Source organism: Rhopalosiphum maidis, chromosome 1, assembly GCF_003676215.2.
Source record: "Rhopalosiphum maidis isolate BTI-1 chromosome 1, ASM367621v3, whole genome shotgun sequence".
In the NCBI taxonomy this organism is placed as follows: domain Eukaryota; kingdom Metazoa; phylum Arthropoda; class Insecta; order Hemiptera; family Aphididae; genus Rhopalosiphum; species Rhopalosiphum maidis.
In genome coordinates this window covers 7,455,842-7,481,473 of record NC_040877.1, presented here as the reverse complement: position 1 = coordinate 7,481,473, position 25,632 = coordinate 7,455,842, and the positions used below count along the sequence as shown (strand labels likewise).

Genomic DNA, 25,632 nt, shown 5'->3' with positions numbered 1-25,632 from the left:
ATCATACAGTCTTGAGTCTTGGTATTATTAACTGTTAGAATATACAGAAGTTGACATTTTGAATTATACATTTTTGTATGTCATTTTAAATAGGTACTTACTTAGCTATTAAAGGGAATTGATGGCCTACTATCAAATTTAATGTGAGGATATTAAAAGTCATAAGGAGTAAGAACCCCAAAATAAATTATTTTTATATATTTTTTTTAGTTTAAAATAAGCTTTGAGGATAATAAAATTCTTCTTATTTTTTTTTTATAAATATTTGTTTTATCAAATATATTAATATAGATACATATAGATACATACAACATAGATTAATGATATTTGAGAGAAAAGTTCTACGGATAATTTTCGGCCCCATATTCGATAAACAAACTAATGAATGGAGAAAACTTTATAACGTGGAACTCCAAGGACTTTCAGAGGCCGAATATAGTAAGAGAGATCGCCAAACGAAAATTAAGTTGGGCAAGACATGCGTTGCGCAAACAGGGTACTTTAGTAAAACAGGTGATCAAAGAAGAGCCTATAGGAAAAAGACCACTAGGTAGACCTAAGTTGTGATGGAAAGATGGTGTGAAGAGAGAAGCGGAAAGGATAGAGCCTGGTGTAAAATGGAGAGAAGTAGCGGACGACAGGGATAGGTGGTAAAGTTTATCGTTTTCAGGATGGTCTTAGGGCCGAAACTAAAAAAGAAGTAGATTAATATAGATACGTACTACAATATTAAATTTAACTGCAATTTATTTTTAAGTATGGATAAAAGAAAATAGATATTTATATATTTATGCTTTTCTAAAAAATGGAGTGCCACATCAATTGTTACAAACTTGGACTTAGAATACTTAGATACTAATAGTGTCATTGCACTTCTATTAAACAAAAATCATAAATGTTATTATACAATATATGTTTTGCATGTTGTTGATTTTCTATAAGGCTTTTAAGTAGAAAAGTGTAAGAATCCCCTTCAGTTTACACAGTCACGATTTTCTTGAGAAAACTTTTTAATTGAGTACTGATCGGTACGATTGACGCGGAGATATAAGCCAGCGACGATCACGTTTTCTCCGGACTGAAGGTTTTTAAATTATGCATCACGGTTACCTAACCTTTTCGCGAGTATAACTTATAGTTTATATATCATTGGTCGGTCTTAGAATAATCACTGTTAATCGGACGTGAAGAAACATGGTTGGCGATTAATCACTGACCAACGGTAAATGTCAGTTACTCTATATTATGGATGAAGGTATATTAACTCCACCGCTTATAACTTCAACGATCGCGGTTTACATAGTAGATTTATTGTGATTAGCGAGTTAATTTCCGTTGACTGTCATGCCCTATTCAGTCGGTCTGAGAAAAATGTAGTATTTTGGTTGACGGTATTATTTTCACGTTTCATCATACACAATAGTTACTTACCAAATTCTACTTTTAAATTATTATGTTTGTATAAATATTTACTAGCTTTTCCTAAAGCTTTCTTGTTTTTGATGCAAGTAAATTTATATAAAACAAATCTAAATTTGTTACATAAACCAGTACATCCTACTTAATGCCTTTTTGGTTTAATTCAGCTAAGCTATTGATGGACACATTAAAAGAAAAAATATATCGTTTTTAATATTTTCCTTGTTATAGTAGAACACATAACATTTACACTGGATTAAATAGGCATGAAAAAAATTGCATTACTCATTATTTTATATCTGTTAGAAAAAATGTTTCAATTTTTTTTAATTTTAAATATATTATAGTAATAATAAAACGTAGTCATATAGATTGCGCTGGTTATCGTATATCATGGTAAACCAGTATTAATCAGTTGAAGACTTTTGATGTTTTATTGAATATTTCGAAGATAGATGCTTTGTATTAAAAGGAAAAAATTCAAATTATCGATAGTTTTTGGGTCCTTATTTTGAAAGGTTTCATCCAAAAGAACCAACTATTTTTAGTTTTTATCCACTTAAAGTGTAATGAAATTATACGATTGAGTAGGCAAAGTTCTTACAGCATAGTATTTACATTACTAAATTATCATACGATGTAAATTTTAGTCGTATTCAATACTTCTTGTGAATCATATTAGCATGTGTTCTGACACGGGGTAGGTAATCGACTATACCTACAATGCAAACTTTTTATGTTTGTTCGGTTATAATAATTTGGACGATAAATTAATAATAATTAATGTTTATAAAAATTAAAGCCTTACATCCGGCACACGTCTGTTACAAAATTAACCATTAGGCATTAACGGCATAGTGAAAGTAAAGGAATGTGTATTTATTATTCTGTAGTCTAAGTAATTATTGATACGTATGAAATTTATTGTCCTGGAAAAATTGTGTTGTTAAATAATAGTAACAATTTTTTCACTAATAAATCGATTTATTTATTATGGCATAACGATGTTTAGCATGACGTTAATCCATAATCTTATTGTTAGAAACATAAAATCACCTATAAAATGATTAAATCGGCATCCATTATGACATACTATACATACGAGTTACAATCTCTAAACAAATAATAAGGTTAGGATGTGTATGATCCTTTGCGCTCAAAAATGACAAAATATATGTTGTTAAAATATATTAAAAAGCAATAATTTATTTAAAATAGTATAATAATTTAAATTTATTTTAATACAATGCTGATATTTCAGGTTTTACTATAGAAAGACGCAACATTTTGACCAGCTCTTTTATAAATAATAATTGATTGTTCTTAGATTATATTGTATATATAATACATATTATATTATATTGTTCCGTAGATTTTGCTTTTTACTATGTAAATAGGTAATTATAATTATATATCAAAGTCAATGTATAAAAAATGATTTCTGATTTTATAAAATTATTATATTTTATATTATTATACTAAACTTTATAACTTTAAGAAATAATATTACTAATTTTATCTCGATTTAAAAATAATAAAACTCTATGGAGTCTATAGGCCAACAGTGCCTTTTCAAGTGGCAAATACCTACCCATTTGTGTCCTGCTGAATTTTTTAATAAGTTCAATGTTTGAAGTAAATTAAAACTTACAGTTTTTTATTTAGTAGAAAAAAGTAATTTTAAAATTGTATATAATATAATAATATAACAATACATTGTTGCATTATAAAATAATTTAATCACATACATATTTAAAAAAAAAAAACTTCCTAGCGAAGCTATTATTAATGAAGTATGTAATATGTAAATGTAAATATCATGTATATTATACACTTTAATGCAATTTTTATCTATTTAATATATTATAAAAAAATATAATGTATAAAATTCTTAATCCCACTAATATATAAATCTTTTAAAAAGCTTTTTCTTTTTATAAAATGTATTAAATATATTTTTGAGCCATCCTTTAATTATTTTACATAATTTGATATTTACTCTTCTACTTCATTACTTTTCTCTTCATTTTCTTTGTCGTTTTCTTTTTCAGCAACTTCTTCTCCTGCTTCTAATTCTTCATCAGATTTTTTCCCTTCTTCTCCTTCGACATTTACTTCTTCGACTTTTTCTTCTTCAACTTGTTCTTCGTCTTTTTTTTCTTCAACTTCATCATCTTCTTTATCATTTTGTTTTACATTTGCATCAATAAGAGAATCTTCTGTTTTTATTTCTGTCTGTTCTTCTTTTATTCTGTTATTTACCCCTTCAAATACGGAATCATTTCCATTTGTTAGAATTTCTGATTTGATTAAATCTATTGGTATTATTCTAGTTTCTTCAACTGTAAGAAGAATAACTTCTTGTATTTTAGGTTTTCTAAAAAAAAAAACATATTCAAAATAAAATTATAACCTATTTAAAAGGTTAATAATAATATCAAAAAATCTTGATCTTGATTGTAAGTACACAATATTTAGTGTTACTAACTGACGATTTGCGTGTCTACCTATAACAGCCAAAGGTCAAGGCTCGGCCATACACATTTGCGTGAGCAGGACAAGAGAAATGATTTTTGCAAACTTAAAGAATTGAATTGCTTGATGAAATTTTATTTGATAAAAATAATGTTAACGAATTGTTCGATATTAAATTATTATGTTACAGCTTTACAAGTGAATTATTTAAAAATAAACTATCTAGTTCTAGTTATATCGATAGGTTAGAGATATTATAAAAGAGAAATCCTCAACATTTGCTTTGTAACAGTTGACTTGGGTACTTAAAATGTTTTTTAATTATTTATTTTAAAATAATTACTTTTAGATTTTCTAAGAATTAATTAATTTTTCTTAAAATTATTTTTAAAAACAATCTCGAAATTGTTTACAAAACAAATTAAAATGGAGTAGTTTTTGTAATATCTTATTTACAAAAAAAAAAAAAACAATTGATTTATTATACGTTACTGGGTTATTGGGTGGTCGCAACATAAAGTATCTATCAATTAGTATTATTACTTAAAGGAATTTCAAGAATAATATCCTGAATATGGGACATTAGTAGTGATATAAATAGAAACATACTCGTAATCGTAATAGACCTAAGGCTATAAAAACATACACATTATAATATGTTACATTATAAAATGTACAAGTCTGTTGTGACCTGTGTACCTACATAATGTATTATTATAGATGTTAATTTAATTTGGCATGTACCTACCTACTATCAGGCCACGACTGTTCTATAAATATCCATGTTTTGCATATACGCGAGGCCAGACATTGCGTGCCCTCGCATTTTAGTGCCTAGGGGGTGCAGGTTTTATAGATTCTATGATGTTATCCCTAATAGGTTTATTTCTGAATAAGATATTTTTACGGACATATGTTTGTTTTTTATCCATAATTTGTCTACGGATTTTGGATATTATGTTCAACACGAAAGAAATTAAATTATTTTTAGGAGGATAAAAAAAATTGTATTAGTATATAAACGTTTCCTCGACGACTAGGTCCATAATATAATATATAATTATACGTCGATTTCTGCAAGACGATTTATTTAACAATAAAACATATCAAAAACTATATTCATTGTTATAAAATCCACACCACATTTTTTAAATAAATTATAATTAGAAAAATAAATATACTTACTACTCGTATGATGTGTAAATTCTACAATACATTTATGTATACATGTTAATGTGTTATGTTATAACAAGTAAAATACTTTTGAACCATGAAAAGAAAGATCGTAATGTAGTTTAGAGCATAAGTTGAGGTAGGTAGGTTAAATAGTTTAATATTAACATACAAAATATATGATTTTTTTTTTATATGTTGTTTATTTATATTAGTTGGTTTAGTCACGTTGTATACACTATAATATATGAATAAACTATATTATATACCTTATACCTACGTTACTGATGATTGACATATATACTCTACATTAGCTTATAAATAAAATACATGGATAAATAGTAAGTTTTATATATATATATATAGGTACTTAAAATAACAAATAATTAACTTGTACATGTTATATAAGATGGCCATGAAGAATAATCGATGTACATTATAGCTTATTCATGACATGTGATGGAGTATAGTCTCTTATTCCTATAAGTATAGGCCATGACTCTATCATACTTTATAATTTAAACAAACGATACAAGTATCCATGGAATAATAATTGCCACTTACTCTGGCATAGTTGAAGTAACATCGTTTACTTTTTCTTCTACTGATTTTTCTACATCTTCAACTTGTTGTTCTGCTTTTCCAAATAATGAACTGAACTTTTCTTGAGTCTCGTCCACCAAGTTTTCCATGCTTCCGCCGACGTCTAAAAGTTAAACGTAGGATTAAAACAAACATGATTAAAATCTAAACAAATTTAACGGTTTACTGTAAACAATAAGAATATGACGAAATTCCAAAGTGCCAGTGCAGGTGTTCTGTAGAACAAAATTGTCTACGACTTGGTATAAGACTCGGTCATAGATACTATTACTATAATATATTTGTACCATTCGAGTTACTTTTTAAAAATTATATCAATGGTTTTATTGATAATAATAATGTATTATTTTATAATACATGTTATTAAGACAAAATATTATAAACTATTTAAAATTCACTATAGATAATTATTCTTAAACTTATCATTTATACTTAATTGAATTTCAGTTAACTATAATTTATAAAATATTATTTAAATTCACTAATTGTATATTTTTTTTTTGTCATTATCTTATTTAAAATAGCAGATACATACAACTTTTTATTCTGAGTTTGAAATATTATTGATTAATAATGCATATGTATACTACCAAAGAATCATGATATTTACAATTTCCATTTATTTCTACCAAGTACGCTTTGATCAATATTGACAAATTAATTTGTAAATTCACGATTCAAGAAAAAGAAAATGATTTTTTCTGTAAATATCTTATTATATATTTATAATTTTATAAGATAAATTAACTTTTTTCTTTTGAAAGGCATATTTTCAATTGAAACATTAAAACTTTAGTAAATTGGATATATTATAATTAACGTAATAAAAATTGTAATGAATAAAAATATATAATATTATAGAAAAATAAAATACATAAAAATAAAAATAAAATTAGTTTCAGAGAAAATATTAACGAATGGTATTATATAAATACTTTATCCTAATAGGTAACCATTCAGCTACCCTTATTTATATAATATTTAAACTAAATATTAATAATTTTTTTTTTTTTTTTGGAATTCTTTTGTTGACCTTAATAATTTGAATCGTTATACAATTACAATTAAATTAAGTTTTCTACAAAATTGCATTTTTTTCTTTATTAAAAATAAATAAATGAATATCATATTTTATAACCTGTAATCCATTTTTGTACAATAAAAAAATTTGATTTATTTGAATAGACAATAACATGAAATGGTTTAAGAGAAATCTGTATGTATTATGTTTAATTTATGTATCAATGTATGTAATAAGTGTGAGTTACAGCTGTACTTTTTTAAAATTAGAAATAGTTACTTATATATTACATACTCTTATTAGTAGACTATACTATCCTATTTTCGAAGATAGCTAAAATATCTATGAAATATTAATATAATCCTATACTTATTATTTAATTATTAAAGTATACAGAAATGTTCAGTTAAGATATATAGTTTATTGCTGGCAATTGCAAATTTTATACCAGAGCCTATTCGCCTAGATCTTTTAGACCTTAGAACTTTTAACTATTTGTATTTAATTATTTCTTGGCTAAGAATAATAGGTGCTGATTACTGGTCAGAGCAGCCAACAGGTAATTACCCGAATTATACTGAATATTAACTATATGTTAAAATACATGTGTATGCATTATTATGCAATATTATGTATGCGATTAAAACAGTAATTATAAATACAGTAATTAAAAAAAAATGTGAATTCAGGTGACGAGAAATTATGGATCACGAATGTTCTTATAGTAAATTATGTCAAGTAAAGTGAAATACGAGTTGTACGTAAGCACGATATGTAACATATATATATATACACCTAGTACCAACTTACTACCTATAAGTTATAGTTATTTTTTAAGAATGTATTTTACAATAAAAATTATAGTATTTTAATTTTTATAAAGTAGTCTAACCTTTTAGTCAATTATATAAATTTACAATTTATATAAACATAAATGCAGAATTTTTCTCCAATACAGCTTACAGGTTATTAATAACATATTATAGGTACAGAACAGAATCATTTAAATTGTGTAAACATAATTTAAACAATAATTAGATTAAATACAAATTATATCTTTTTGTCAGAAACTCTTATTAATTTGATTTGATAAATGGCATTATTATTAATAATGATTTAATTCGAACTCTACATATATTATATAACATAGGTAATAAAAGATTTTCAATGGGGCTTAAAGAATGTATTGATTATTTTGCTGAAATCATATTCATGGATGATAACTACTAATTTTAAGATAATCGAATTTTTTTAAATTAAATGTAATAATATAATAAACTAAAAAGTACAATTTTAGAATGGAAAAATGATTGAATAAACTATTGAATGTTTTTCATTTATATTTATTTATAAATAAAGACTAAGTACATTGTACATAGGTACTTTTATAATAATAATATGAAATGACCGATAATAAGTACCTAACACTATTAAAGTTTTAAGTTATACTATTTCGTGTAGGTACTATATTTCGTGACTATATACTATTAGATGATATGGAAATTCGAAAAAAATTACTTGTTTTTTAAATTTGGCAAGTTGAATACAAAATATTATTACTTTTTATAAATTTGCATTTTATTGCCAATTAGTTGGTAAAAATTATTAAAATAAATTAATATTTAAAAAACATAGGTAAATAAAACCAATTTATCTTTTTATCAACATACGACAGTCATTTGCTATAAAATATTATCTTATATGTAAATATTTTTGATTATTATTATACTATTAACTGTTAACCTAAACAATATACCTATTTTATGAGTGAGATACTACCAAACAAGAAGTTGTGTAAGATATATTGTAATAGGGAAGCAAGAAAATTTTTATTGTTCAAATAAATAAATATATGGTATAAAAAAATTATCAAATTATAAAAACTATAGATACTCATCGGAGTTGCCTGAATTACAATTTCGATAATATTAAAAACTAAAATTGTTTGTATAATTAAGGGAGGTTTACAACTTGCCGTGTCGTGTCGTGACGTATGAGATATTTTTTCTGATTGACTTACAAAAATGTGGTTATAAAATTGTAATCGTATCTTCCAAGTACTAACACGGCAACATCATGCTATGGTAACGACTGCCACAAAAATTGAATGTATTTAACTTTAGGCAACATGATTACATTCTGATTAGAATTGTACTGGTTAGATAATAGTGATCAGTCCAATAATGTATTAATATATTAATTATTAGATCAAAATATTATTTCGGAATATACATCGTGGTGATTATGAGCACCCATTTATTATAAGTATTATACATCAGTATAGTGTTATTACTAAATATACACACAATTATATGTAACTCAATGTAATTTTGATGATACTTAATTTTTATGTGAAAAAAAAAGAAAATTACGCTGTATGTCTGTATTATATTACTATTTAGTATATGTTAATAAAATAACCATCGCGTTTTTGAATAGTTATAATATTTATCTTTTAGAATATTTTATTTTTGTGATAAAACTATTAAACTATCCATTTGGTACATAAATTACAACGAAAACATTTTTGTTCAATGTTTAATGACAAAATCGTAAAAAGTTATGTCTTTTATTTGAACGAAATATTGAGTAGAGAAAAAAATGTGTCAAAATTATACTTGTGTTGAAGACACTGACAAGAAGGTGGCACAATAAAAAAGCCTCGACACACATATATTAAATAATATGCATTATATATAAGACTTTTGTTATTATTTTCTATTTTTTTTTCTCTTTTAGTATAAACATACAATTTATCATAATAATTCACTGGGACACAACCTATTGTCGAAGCGCTTCTTGGCAGAATAGAAACGCTTGCGGTGCCTATTCTTCATAACTCTCGTCGTCAACATGTACACTTCCAACTCATCAGAAATTGACCCATTTAATTGGAACTCGTCAAGAATAAGTGTGTGCGTGTAGAGGAGTATAAATATAAATCGATTTCCGTTTATATATAGATAGGTACCGGAAAACTTTTTACTACTGACGTGTTATTTAGTATTTGTTGCCCAGGAACACCAAAAGAGCATTAAGTGTATCGATTTGTTTCTGAAAAACTATCATGAATGGCGGTGGATGCAATATAATACAGTTATTGGCCGTAAATATAATCACATTGTTAGAGTTCAAATTCATAAATATTCCTTTAACATACTCATTTTAAAAGTAGATATAAAAATAGCAAATCGATCAACATTACTTTACCAAAAAAAAACTTATCGACACCGATAAACATGCGCTTTTATTTTCAAATATATTATATAATTAAAGACCGGATTCCCGTGCAATTGCATATTTTTATGGCGTAATCTAAATCCTACCAAAACAAGCTACAAATCTAGATCAAGATATGCAGATTAATTTCAAGAAAGTTCGCACAAAATTTCATTTTCCATTTTTTTTTTTTAAATAATTTACTAATTAATACAAGTTTTGTACAAGTATTTTTGTAACCTTCCTCTAGAACTTACAATAACGATTAAGAAGTATAATAGAGGATAACAGAGGTAGAAAAAACGGTATCCCGTCAAAATAGCAAAAATAAAATAACGAAAAAAAAACCGCGAATTAAAAATAGCTAAAGCTGTTTGGACGAATCTAAATAAAAGCGAATGACAATAATATCGATAATGATTTTTTCAGACATAAGTAAATTATCAGTTTAATAGAACAATTAAATATATCTTTATTCTTTAATCGTGGCTTAGTAGTAATCGAGTATTCGAGTGGTTAGTGTAGTTCGTGTTACTTTTACGTGTATAATTCTTCGCTAAGCGCAAATAATATTGTATTAATATGGAATACGTACTCAGTAATAAAAATAAAAATTTGAAATTGTTGATGGATATACATTCAGAGTGGAAAAAACTATTGAGAACACAATGTATTTAATGTGTACAGAACACCATTGTAAAAGCCGAATGATAATTAAAAGCGAATCTATTACTAAAGGGCGGTCAGATCATTTACACGTGGTTGATGCAAATAAACTTCATGCAAGGATTGTAGTGGTAAATATAAAAAACGAAGCTATTCACACACAACAGTTACCACAACAAATAATAAGTGCTACACAAATAACAACTGGAGTGGTGGGAGCAATGCCATCAGTAAATTCAATAAAAAATACACTTCCGTCGAATTCACAAAAGGAACGACTGCGTCCCTACGGATCCAAAATCGCTTTTTGATTTTGATATTCCTGAGCAATTTAGAAAAACAAAAAATGGCGCACAATTTCTGTTGCACGATAGTGGCTCTTCAAATAATCGAATAATTATATTTTCTACACATGATGATTTAGACATAATGGACAATTATAGTGATTGGTTTGTTGATGGCATGTTTAAAATATCGCCTTTAATATTTTCGCAAGCTTATACAATACATGTATTAGTTAACGAAAATACCATTATACCCACTATTTATGCTTTACTGCCGAACAAAACTGAAGAAACGTATATTTGTCTGTTAACAACTTTAAAAGAAATTAAGCCTAATTCAAATCCAAAATCAATCGTGACAGACTTCGAACATAGTGCTTTTAACGCATTTAAATACGTATTTCCAAATATCAAACAAAACGGTTGCCATTTTCATTTCGGACAATCTATATGGAGGCACATTCAACAAATTCAAAGTTTATCAACAAAGTATAAATTAGATCCTAATTTTGCTTTACATATAAGAATGATATCGGCTCTTGCCTTTGTGCCACCAAACAATATTATACTCACGTTTAAAGAATTGTTGGATTCACAATCGCCAAATTTAATGACAAAATTTGAAAAATTTAATTCTAATTTAAATTATTAATTAAATATAGTTTAAACAGTAAGAGATAGACCTAAGAAAATTGAGAATGAAAAGGGACAAGTACTCTTGAAAAAATTCAAATCAGTACTTAATAAAAATCCCGGGTACAGTAATTTATAACTATATTATAACGATTCACTAAATGGAAATTACGTAGATTTAAAATAAGATACTGCTATAATAAGCTGCTACAGATAATAACTGATAACAAGTGTCGACGTAGAACGCGTGTTTTCACAATTAAAACACACATTAAGTGACAGAAGACTCAATTTTACAGAAAACAACTTAAATATGTAGATACATGATAATACATTTTAATCAAATATTGTAAACCAGTTTAAATTTAATACTTGATACAATATTTAATAGTTATTGACACTATCGTCAACTAATAAATTAAAATTTATAAAAATTAAAGTACCTATAATAAACATTTTGTTATGTATTATAATTCCTAATGAAAAGAATTTTATCTATATAAAAATAAAAAAAACAACTTTGGATATTCCAGCATTTTACTTGCGAATTTTTTAGGTGTTAACTGCATAAAAATCTGGTATTTAATTATAATATTATTAATTACAAGCTATTCCTATTTAACCTTATTAATCTTATTTAAAATATATCATATTATAATTTATAATAGGTATACTATATTACATTATTATATACTTGTATAACTGTCTAAAAAATATCTAAAAGGGTTAAATATATCCTTTTTATAAAAAAATTGTATGTCCATTCACTGATTATTTATTCTTTTAAAAATGTTTTTGATATATTTGATTTATTTTTTTCTAGTACCTAAAACATATTAAATTGGTTTTATAAAATGTTATGGGAACGCATAAATTCATATGATTAATGAATAAGCTTTAAAATAATTATTAAATTAAATTATGTATTGCTCATTCAAACAATGATGAATAAATAATAATACATACGATTTAATTTATAAAACCTTTTCAAGCACATTACGTGTGTCCAAAATACACATCTATGGGGAAAATAATAAAAATAGAAAAACACAACAATTTATATTTTTAATCACGTACCACTATTACTTCGATATCTTGACTAATTAAAGAATTATTATAGTTCAATCGCCCCGGTAACCGTTCTAATGTTCCACGCTTTACTCACTTTACTACTTAATAGTGATAGAAGTATAGTTTCGATAGCCAAAAGATTGGTGCAGTTATCAATGAACATAAATATTGATATTCATAACAATATTAAAAACTAGAAAATTTTCTCAACTGTATAATAGGTTTAAAGTATAAGACCTTAACATTTCATACGTTGCTGTAATAAATGTGTTAAATTTGAATTCAATGATAAAAATCACTGTATACGAAAAGAGGTGAAACTGTGTATCAGTCTCTATTTCCAAGGATATTTATATAACAATGAATAGTTTATTTTTCGATAAGTAATAATAGATAGATTAAATTTGAAATATATTCTGACAAAATCATTGCGTCATTAAATTAGTTATTATAACATTAAAGCATATTATACGGTAGTTATTGTTTTAAGTGTTATAACTTATAAGTCAATATCGACGTATAGTAGAACACTAGAACAGTCCATGTAGATACTCTATAATATTATAAATAATAACAGTAACATATTGTAAATTATAACATTAGTATTTTACTGTTTAAAATTGTGAGTAATAATGATAAACAGAAAAAATACACACATATTAGACCGTCATTATAAACTCAATATATACATAACTCCACTCAAAATAAAAACTTTATATTACCTGTATTTTATTATAAAAATAATAATATTGTAAAATCGTTATAATAAAGACATTACGAATACATGTGTAACGGATATTCTCACTAATAAACTAATAATAAATAATCATTAACTTTACAGACGTAGTCTTACTACCGCGTTTACTAATTTAATTTATATATGATATATATTGGAAATAAGCTATATCCGAAACGTTTAATTTATCAGTAACGAAAACTACCTAATATAACTTAGCCGTCGACCGTCGTATAAACTTAATATAACGTAAACATTTATAAAGCACATTGGTACAGAGATTCTAGATAATTATTTGCCTTTAAATATTTCGTGAAGTTTGAATTTAAATTGTATACATTTCAAAATAAATAAACAAAAAACACAACCTACAATTTTTATTTTTATAATTTTATGTTAATGATAAAAAAAAAATATAGGTAACTATAGTTTTGGTATTTTTAAATATTATATCTATGTCAATGTAATAATTTATATTTGTTTACCATGTGCGCGTCTATCGCAATTAATAGTTAAATTTCTTCGGGTGATTATATGCACAATTAATGCTAAGATAAAAAGTAAGAATTGGTAAACGTTAATTATCAAACGTAATTAGTAATCTTTATTTGGACAATGTAGATTTTATTTGTGGTTGCCACTCCAAAGTTAGTTATTTGGTTTTTGTTGAGTTTCTAGGTCTAAACTGCGGTGACGAAGCTGAATTGCTAGTAGCAGATTTGTGGTGTTATTCACATGGACATATGAAACGAAGTTTATCAATGGAAATTGAACGGAAATCGGCCGAGCAGCTTGAAATATATTGTTCGAAAATGACATTCAAACGAAATCAAATTCATGGTGAATATTCACGTTTTAATATTTAATACACATAGAATACGGATTACAAGACAATGGCACGTAAATACGTAATTTGACGTTAACAAGAACAATAGTAATAATAACATTGTTATGAACGTCGACGACCAAAGAGCCGTTACGATCAAAGCAGAGGATAGCCAACAATAAGCAATGCTGGCAGCATCAAGTCGCATTTGTGTCTGACGACTGTGACACTCAGTGGTAACCGATTTAAAAGGCCGAAATATACGAACAATATTAATTTAACTTAAAAAAGAACATTGGGGTTTAGTCATAATATGATAAATGTACAAATAGCCATAGTTGTTCCTTTTATCATTATTGTATTTTTATGATTTTAAAAACTATTGTTCAATGAAACATTTTAACTGTCTATCAAATTATTAAAATTATAATATTATAATAAGTACCAAGGTATTATGTTTATTTTCTATTTTGTAGTTATGTATTACTTATTATTTATAATATATTCATCAAATATGTCAATGAGCAGTTTTTATATCTAAAGCTTGAACAATTAAATTTTCAAAATATGTAAATTAATTTATAGGTACAAAACACCTATTTATACCATTCAGTATACACACTGTTTTACAGTAAAGAAGTATTGACTCAAAAATTATTAACAATAATATAATGTGAAATAAATATAAATGTAGGTTACTATGCGATGTTTTCAGTAAAAATTAAATCAACCTACCGTGCAATATGTAGATACTAATAATTGTAAAATATACATTATTTTAATAGCAATATTTAAACACATACGACGAAATATTCTCAGTGATACATGCTGACAGATGGTCTCCGCTCAGAATCGTTTTTTTTTTGTATACAATAATATATCATTGAATTCAAATTTAACACATCCATTACAGTGGCCCACTAAATGAAAATTGAAAACACTTAATAAAATCATTAATCAATGAAAATTGTCCTCATTAAGAAAAAGTTCGATTAATGTGTACCCACGTGTAAACTTGCTTTTGTACAAGAATCTAAAATGGTATCTGTTTATGTATTATGGAGGTTACACTGTTTGATTAACGATTGTTTTCGATACGAGTTCAAATTCGTACTAAACTTATGGTGACCAGATGTTCTCTTTTTTGTAGGACAGTACTCTTTTTTGACGTATGTCCTAGTGTCCTTAACAATAGCGTTGAGTACATGATATTGAACTTTTTTTAAAAAAAAAAATTATTATGGGCTAATACGTGTTTATGTGTTTTTACTGTTTTTCATAATTTGATTATTAATTTATATTTTATGATTCGACCTAAAGCATTCTTATTGGTTGGTATTTGGTAGCATGATTTAAGATATACTAAATCGTAGATATATATTTAAGTTTTACACTTGGTATTTTTACCTTTAAAAAATAATTAATACTTTAGTTTAAGTTTACTTTAAATTCTTCAATATCAAAGTATTTTTATCATAATGACATACATTAAATTAATTGACATTATAATTTCAAATAATTGGTTTTTACAATTGATAATAGGTAATAATAAAATAAGTAGAGTAATCAGATGAAAAAAAAACAATTTTTATAGAAGTAGATGACCTATGTAAATATGGGTAAAACGGGTAGAATAGTATACGCATTGGACAATTACGACAGAGAAGAAGCTAAGTTTTAAAATGTATTTTTTTGTAAATTTTTATATCTGGTCACCATAGCTATACTAGCCATAAGGTATAATATATTGATTAATAAGTATAATGCGTGTTGTGAGTTAATTATATATTTATAAACCATATTACGCTATATGATGTGACGAGACAAATGGTATTTGACTCAACAAAACGTATAAAAATACCTCTATATAAAAACTAACAATCATGTACATTTTTTGTGTAAACAGATCCGTAATTATCAAGGAAGATAGGGTGAAAAAATCTAGAGAATTTGTTTACACGGGTACATCTAAAAAAATATTCACAATATAAAATTATATTTTAAAAATGTGTTATTTAATATTTTATTCGACATTTTTTTGGTTAAAAAATAAAATATATACACAATTCTAACATTTTATTATAATTATCTTTTTCACTCTTGTGTTTATCGGTAAAACCACTACCAAATTTAAAATGTTAAACGCCAATAACTATTTAAAAATTCTATGTCTTGCTATTTTTATCGTTCTCATTTTTAAATTGTTTTACTTTTTTAAATGACATCATACTTTTTAATTTTATATTGCGAAGTAGAATATTGTTAAATTCAGAATTTTATAGTATTATAAAATAATTTAGGACAAATAGTTTTGAAAGTTAATTTTGATAATTATAAATACTTAAGTTTAGACGAACGGAGTAGTGGACAAACGTTTTGTTTGGTGCACTTCTATAATTTTACCCTATGTATTTAAACTTAAAATACAACACTTATTACCGTCAAAACTAATTAATAAATCATTTACAATTCAATTTTAAAGTAACAAAATATTCCTAAAAGAATTTATTTTAAATTAAAGTTAATTTAGAAGTAATACAATTATTTTTATGCATCTATTTCGAAATTTTAGATTATCTACTAGATATTTTAGTACCTATTGATAGAGAAAAATATCTTGAAAATATCACACTTAAGAGTATATACAGTATCAATAATAATCGGTCCAAACATACGTGTTATCGATTTTGATCGATTTTTGTCACACTTAGAAATAGGTAAGTACTTAATTCGTTGAAATATATTGTTCAAGCGAAGATCTGACGTTGGTAAAACGATCAATAATTTCATAAAATTCACTTGGTACAACATGCGCATTGTCGACCTAGTCATGGACGTTTAGTAACGAACGCTGGTTTTATTTGTACCTAGGGCCTAAGGGTAATATTTATAGTTATAAAATAAAATAAAATTTAGAACAGCATGTAATGTGCCAAGTATGCTATATTGTTGCAATTTTTAAATTTGATTTTTCATAAAAATTTCAACCCACGAACTAAGTATACATATATGACCAAATCCTGAATAAATAATAAGTAACTGGTGACAATTTGAAATTATGTTATGTGTACTGTGTATCTAAATTAATACTTGATATTTATTCTGTCATAAAATCACTCGTACCTGTTTATTTTCAAACTAAAACAATACGTTATTTGCAAGTAATAAACATGGTCAACGATTACTATTGCTTGCTTTACAAAAAAAAAAAAAAATTGATGAAAAAGAAATGGTAACCAATGATTAAACACATTAAATACGTATGTCAAAAATAGGACAGCGTTTCTTTTTTTTTAAGTATGCACTCGGTCTTGATGTGCTAGCCTGACACTTACCTCATGCGTATAATATACCCGTATTACTATACATATATATATATATATATATACCTTGGATCTTCTTGACCACATCGTCGATGTTGACACTTCCAACCACCTTCTGGACAATCGAACACGCTTTGTCTGCGTCGGACATCGGTGGCACGTCGGCTGTGACCGTGCGACTGTCGGAAGTGGCTGACGCCATCATCGTATCGCTAGCCGGCAGAGGATTGCTTCCGGCGCATCCCATTTCGCGGCACGTGTACGGCCTTTGCGGCTATTCAATATATTATGTATATTATAATAACAGACGGGCCGATTCACCTGAGACAAGTAAATTGTACAATGTACAACTATGTCGGGCTGTCGCCTTCGTCGTAGTCGTCGGTGTTCGCTGGTCGACTGGTGGACGTCGTCTGCCGTCGTCAACCCTAGAGTCCCGGCTTTATATACATAAGTGTATAGATATACAATAAGTAGGTTTGTAGGTATAAGTGCCTCTATATACATGTGTATATATATATATATGAGTCGGGTATTGTTGTTGTTGTTGTACCGGAATGTAAACCAGGAATCAAAATACGTGTGTGTGTGTGTGTTTATGGGGAGGGGGTTGTTTAAAGCGATATTAAGAGTGGGTGTTAGTTTATATGTGACTATATAGGGTGATTCGTCAAGAATGGTTGCCCTCTTTTTTCTTTACTAATACAGTCATTCAAAATCTGATTTTTAGATTTTTCTATTGTAAAATTAAAGATCATGTATTTTTTAATTCTTCACATTTTTGTACTATGTTTAAAGCGTTTACTAGAGAATAACAAAATTCTGTTTTTAAATCCCCATTTCCTAACTTAAATTATTTAACTTGAATAATTTTTCTGAAAATAATACTGTAATAAAATTAAAATTCAAACGAGTATTTTTTGAGAAAAATAACTGAGAAACTACTCTTTTGAATTTTTACTACGGTAAACATAATTTAAAGTAAAAGAATGTAACACTCATTTAAATGACAGTAGTTAATATCATCATGGGATATTAAAAAATATAGCAGTAGTACAAAAAACTCAATCATTATGAAAACTCCAAAAATCAGGATTTGAATTTATTTATTATTATAGGAAAAAAATCGGGGTTATCATGCTTGTTGAATCACCCTATATCAGTATATACTATATTATAATATACGGCCAGCGGGTATATAGGTAATAATATATGGGTACGTATAGGTGCGCCTGGACGATAAAGAATATCACAAGTACGCTTCTGCCGCCGTCGAGCACGCCGGTCGATATCGGTCATTATAATATATATGTATACTATATACGTATAATACATATTAATATAACTTTATTACAAAATATATAATTTATTCATATATATATATATATTGAATATATATATATATATACGTAGTACATATCACACATGATGTCGTCTGCACAGGGCGATTTCTAATTAGAGAGTTTTATGATCAAATTTTTTTTAATTTAAAAATTATGATTTAACAGCCAATGTATTTTTAATTTCACTTTATATTTTTTATTTTCTAATTTGCTTCATTTTTTTATTTAATTGCATGATGTATGAAATTATTTGGAAAATTTAATTATAAAGCTCGAATATATGCGATCAATGTTTGGACCTTATTGTAATAATTATAAGGATTAAAATAAAACACAGAAAATCATGTTTATGCTATTGTAGAATCATAATAAATAATGGTAAACCAGTACACCTAAACTAATTTTAAAAATTAATCTCTGATTATCATTTATGAGTAGGGAACAGTTGTTATTCATTTATGTATACATACCCACTTAATGGTATTTCAGCGAGCAAAGTTTGTCACAGATTTCAATTTGAATATTTAAAGTTTATGACCTATTCAGAACTAGAATGTTGGGAGTTTTTTAAAGGGAGTAATTTAATAAATTTAAATTTAAAAAAATGTTTCTTATATTAAACCAAAATATCGTTATAATAGTTTTATAACATTACTCAAGCCAAACGAAAATATTATATAATTTTAAAGTTTTCCATAACGTTGAATTGTTGAATATAAAAACTAAATAAAATTGAAAAAAAATTCGCGCTAAAACACTGGTTCTTAGTCATATGGTGATAGTAATAAGTATTTTTCTTTAAAATATAATATTCGTTTTCGTGTTCATTATAAGCAGATGAGGGCTTGAATTCGAAATTTGAACAATTTATATACTCCATAGGTTAAGTACACTGTACCGTGCATGTCGCATATTATACCAATAAAATAAAAAATTTTAAGCGAGTTCATGAAGTAGGTGCCTACAATGATCGTTAATCGTTAATTTTAGGTTGATTTAATTTTTTTTTCAAATTTTATTACATTTTATATTTAAACATAAAACGTTATCGCGCAGGAGACGGACAAAATTGCAATAGCAAATAACCAAAAATGCAAAAACTAGGCAAGGGATAAAAAAAAAATTACCCTGTATACATAATATTTTAGTTTTGACGATCGAACACGCGTAAGTACCTGTACAGGTGTGCGTGTGTGAGCGTGCCGCCGTGACAACGTGGGCAGCAAAACATTGCAGCGGGCCACGGTGAATGTGCGACTCGCGGTCGGCCGCCGCCACAACGGTCTCACTTTTTAAAGCTCGTGTGTATAACAACATTATTAATGTTGTCGTGTGAAATTCGCACACACTTTCACGCGCGTCCGGCAATGACGTTGACCTGACGGTTTTTCTGTCTATGTATGATGCTTAAGGCGCAAGCGCACACGTGCACACACACACACAGTTTCGGATTAGCCATTAAGTCCTATGGACACGAGAGTTATTTACGTGCATTACTCTTTGCGGTGGGTCCTACGAAAAAAAATAAATAATTTATCTTACTCGAAAAAAATATGCTCTTATTTTTATTAGTATAAGCCTGTGGATTTTGGTTTATCTTCTATATATTATGTAGGTACGTTTATTTAACACACATTCAATTATTTTATATTTACTATAAATTATAATAAATGTGAAAATACAAAATTATATTAAAATGTCATTGAAATATATTATTAAAATATTTATACTGAGAATAATTATAGCCCATTAAAATGATTTTGTAGAAGTATAAAATATATTATGTCATATCGGATCTAATATTAGTTATTGGTACATAGAAAGTTGGAACACTTTTAGAAATTATTAATATTGATAGATAAGATAATATTAGTAACCAAAATCACTTTAATCCCATAATATCTTTCAAAATCATTATCAGAGACCTATAATTATTCTTGTATTGCACAATAAATTAAAAAACTACTCGTTTCGAATTTTGATCTTGATACGTCAAAATTATCTGCTAAATAATTTACAGTAGTTATGGTGGATTCTTTTTTGAAAAACAAAAGTTTATATCTTCACATGGCACTCTTTAAGTAGTATAAAAAATTTCAAAAATTTGTAAACACGGGTTTTTTAAATTTATTTAAAAATTCCAAAAATTAAATTTTGAATAAATACATTTTACTGAAGAAAAATGGATGAGCATGTTTTGTGAATCACACTGTATTTAGATGTTATCGTATACTGATACGTACTCGTATCGTTATAGTTGCATCTTAGTCTTGAATTAAGCATGTATATAAATTACACGATTCAATTTTAAAAGAAAATCAACTATTTTTATAATTATTTATCTCATTAGTTTATAACACTTATAAATATTTGACATTGTATAAAGGTAACATAAAATTAAAGTTCATCAATCAACTTCATAATAATTTTATACAGCCAGGGACGGATTGGAATTTTAGACTGGCTCGGGAAAATAACTTTTTAGCGGCCCTGCGGCCCACTTGAAATCATATTTTTGTAGGGGGAAAGTGCACCATACTGAAAGTGGTAATTTTTAACCTTTTAAAGGAACGGTAAATATTTATTTACATTTTTTGGTGTATTCATTGTTCTTACAAAAATGATTATATTATAAGGATAAAGTGAGGTTTGAATAGACAGATATATGATAGGTACCTAGTTGTTATTGGTTGTAATTTTTAGTTAAAACTTAAAAACTATTTGGCCTACTTTAAATATATATGTACTGTTTTAAAAATACTATAATATTACTAATTACATTACTTACATACTAAAACACATATCTTACCAGTATAAATAAATAATATTAATTATACTTATAAATATTATTTAGAATAACATATTTAGTTGGTAAACTAATATATCAATTTGACAGTATTTATTACAATGTTATAAATAATTTAAAATTTAAAATAAAAATATTCTTATTATTCAGATTACAGACCTATGACGATTTGCATTGTTAAAATTTGTCGTCGTCACCCACCGACTACTACTGAACGCCGACAGTCGACAACCCAAATATGGAATATAACAAACTATTTAGAGGTCTTACTGTTCACAGGGGTTGATTTTTTGATTATAAATTATAGTAATATTTATTATTTATGTTAATTATTGACCTATTGTATCCTAGTTTTTTATTTCAAAAAATAGCAATTTTTGCTATGAGAAAAAATTACAAGTTAAAAAATAAGAAAAAAAACATCTATATCTTATTAATGTTACTTATTAGTTTGCGATAGACTACAGCTGTAGAATTTGACGTACGTAGCGGCCCCATCAACTAATTAGCACGCGGCCCATCGGGAATTTCTCGATTTCCCGATGGCCCAATCCGTCCCTGTATACAGCCTTATCTGTTAATATTAATAAATTCAGTTCTAGACATAATTTAAATTTAACATCTTTTTGTTACAGTGTCATTATTTTGAACAAAAATCAGAAATTTATGACTTTGTAATTCTCTAAAAAAAAAAACAAAATACTCCCTAGTGAAAGTTTGAAAATAGTTTAATTAAAGCCTCTAAAGATTAAAATTTCGTTGGTAGAGATTGGATCTCATTTTAATCGGTTAATTATAATATTGTTTTTCTAGAACATAGATTTTTATAGTAGAGTTAAAAATTATATAGTTTTTTTGTTTTTGTAGGAAGAAAACTAAGTTTCCATAAAGTCCGATCATACTGAAAAATATTTTAAAAAGCTTATGATATTTAAAATGTTGTTTTTAAATTGATTTTTAACTAGTCTTAATTAATGGTATGCATGAATATGAATTCCAGTTATTTGTACTGATAAAAATTGTGGACATTTTTTTTCACTTATTTTCGACTGCAGTAAAATCATACTTTTGTTTCGGTATTTAGTATAATAGCTGTATTGGGTCATTTTGAAAACAATAAAACACAGAAACAAAATTATTACAATAATATGAATTAACATTTATTTTAAACCATGAACATAACGGTATAATATATTATAAAATTACGACTTGATATAATTTATTAAAAAAAAAAAAAATCGATTAAAAAATATACAAGTACATATATTATAATATAATATATATTTTTCGTTCATATATAAATTACAACTATAATATCGGATCTTTTTTTGTTCAACACAACAAAACATTTATATTCTTACTATATGATTAGTTTACATAATTTTTATAACATATTATACATACAAGATACACCTACGAACACTCGTTATTTATATGTATTTATGTTATGAAAAATGAAGATATCTAAAAATGACAACAAAAATATAAAATATGGCACCTACAAGTATATTATTCTTTATGTTTAGGTATACATTATGCTTGATATGTACTTAAAACTCATAGTTAATAAACCGAATATAAGGGGTTAAAATTTTAAATTAAGTCATAGATATTTATTTTATAAAGGAATAACTAGGGTTTGATATCATTATGTTGATACATACTTATTGTCTTTGTTACGTATACAAACAATATTTCTTAGAAAAGAAAAACAAAAAAATGATACTCATGCTCAATATGGTAATATGATATAGACACAATTTACTCCAAAATCATCGTAACTTAATATTAATAATCATTGTTAGATCTCTTATTGAGCATTGGTTTTTGAAATTTGTATCGATTATTTATTTATTTGATGTATTTCCAATATAATTTTATTACTGTTTAGAATACTATACCTAAAATCTATTTGGTGACTACTTAATATTTTATCTATAACTATATGTCGTGTAAAAATTTAGGGATACCTCATTAATCATTAGTTATTTTATAGTTATGTTCATTTATTGTAAATTGTAATGTAAATACTTAATATTAAAACACAAATAAATAGAATACAATTAAATGTTTCATCAAGTTCCTAACAAATATATATTAATTAGTCGTATGATTGAATATAATACTATAATAATACTATGCACATGTTATTACTAAAACATATGAAATATTTTCGGTTCTAATTTTCATATCTTATTTTTTTGTTCTTTTTTTAATCAGCGCTCTTCCGCGAATCAACCTGCTTTATGATATAATGAAACAACAATGTGATAGTTTATTAATGATTATAATTATCTAATTTACTCATTTTTTTTTCTAAAAATGAGTATTAGAATAAATACCTTTTAAGAATTATTTTCCATAATATAAACCAACCTATATTTTTTTTCTCGTTTTACATTTAATCTAAATTAACATAATCCTGCTTAATACATAATTGAATATTACTTCAGTACTTTACAAATTCTTAACATAATATATTGTTTTATATGTTTATGTTGATATATATATAAGTATTAATGATAGTATATTATCTACATAAGTAATAACTAATAGGTATATAATTTTAACTATTAACTAAATTATATATAAAGTTCATTTATATTTCTATACATTAAAGAATAATAGAGTAATAAATATTTGAAACAAAATAGAGTGTAGTAAATGTAAAATACATACATGATGGGAGTAAGTAAGTCCCAAATATCAAAAGATATATATATAGAAGTCAAACACGAAATAATATTAATTAAAACATAAAATAACAATAAATTGTATCCATTGTAGGTACATAAAAAAAAAAATCATATTTGGATGAGTTTATAAAAAAAACAATGAAATCAATATTGTGTAAGTCGATTTCAATTCTAAATTAATAATTATTTATAGAACTAATAGATAATTTACGACGTATAATATAATTAAACGGGCTAAAAGTGAAGAAGTCAAATAAAAAATAGATATAAAGAAAACATAGTATATTTAAAATATTATAAATTAGTTGTTTTAGGTACTTTTATCTGCGTATAATGATAATATTATGCAAATGTACTGAGAAAAAAAAACATTCCACTGCCGAAATGTTTATTTATTCATTATCATTAAATCTTGGGACCACGTGGGACTACTAAAGATTCTCATTTGAGTTAATAACTGTTTAGTTGGACTTTTGTATGGTTTTGAATGGTAATAGTTAATATCGTATAATTAATATAGAGTTGCTGATGCTTCTAAATTTATTATCCATTCTGTGTGTTAATAATTACAAGACATCATAATTAAAATATGTTATCGATCATATTTCAAATTCATTGTTTGTACTTTGTCGGAATAGGTCACATGCCAATTTATTATCATGTACATTGTACACGAAACCTTTGTTATGATGAAAATACGAATTTCGGAAAATATTATAGGACTATCGATTATTGCTTTAGTAAGTACAGTCGGGCTAAATATCAACAGTCAACATTTTGCAATATAATTTAATAATAAACTTGTAAATTATAAAAATTATGATCTGTCCACAATCTGATAATATGATTAATAATAATAAAATATATTAACGATATTTAATGTTTAATTGCGACCGCATTTTTTAATTCGGTTAATTTAGGGTTATGATTATAATAATAGCCGATAAATTGATATATTTATGAACATTTTTTTTTTTATATAAATCTAAGGTATTACATTTAAGTTTGTAAATTAATGTAGGTGTAATAGCTATAAAAATAAGTTGTACAGGTATGGTAAATAATAATAATAACAAATCAAATAGTATGATTTCTATACATGTAAAAATGATGTGAGCAGATTATGAACATTTTATCATTTCATTTTTTTATATAGATAGGTATGATATGCATGACTATATTATAAATTTACTAAATATCAATATTTTCATTCTAATATTAAAAAAAGAAATTATATATTATAACATTTAATATTTTAAATGTAAATATAATTTGTACTAAACATTTATTATTCATTTTTAAATTGTTGATATTTAAATATTTTTGGAAGATAACGTG

The 25,632-nt window shown here is 25.8% G+C and overlaps 1 protein-coding gene across 1 annotated transcript; it reads right to left on the bottom strand.

Annotated features, from left to right (window-relative positions):
• Window positions 1-3,332: 3,332 nt before the first annotated feature.
• On the bottom strand, window positions 3,333-17,851 carry LOC113549438 (FK506-binding nuclear protein-like). The gene is made up of 3 exons (XM_026950734.1): window positions 17,516-17,851; window positions 5,632-5,773; window positions 3,333-3,796 (listed from the first exon to the last, which is right to left on the bottom strand). The coding sequence occupies exons 1-3, from the start codon at window positions 17,694-17,696 to the stop codon at window positions 3,415-3,417; spliced, it is 705 nt and encodes a 234-aa protein (XP_026806535.1). The 5' UTR covers window positions 17,697-17,851; the 3' UTR covers window positions 3,333-3,414.
• Between the last annotated feature and the right edge of the window lie 7,781 nt (window positions 17,852-25,632).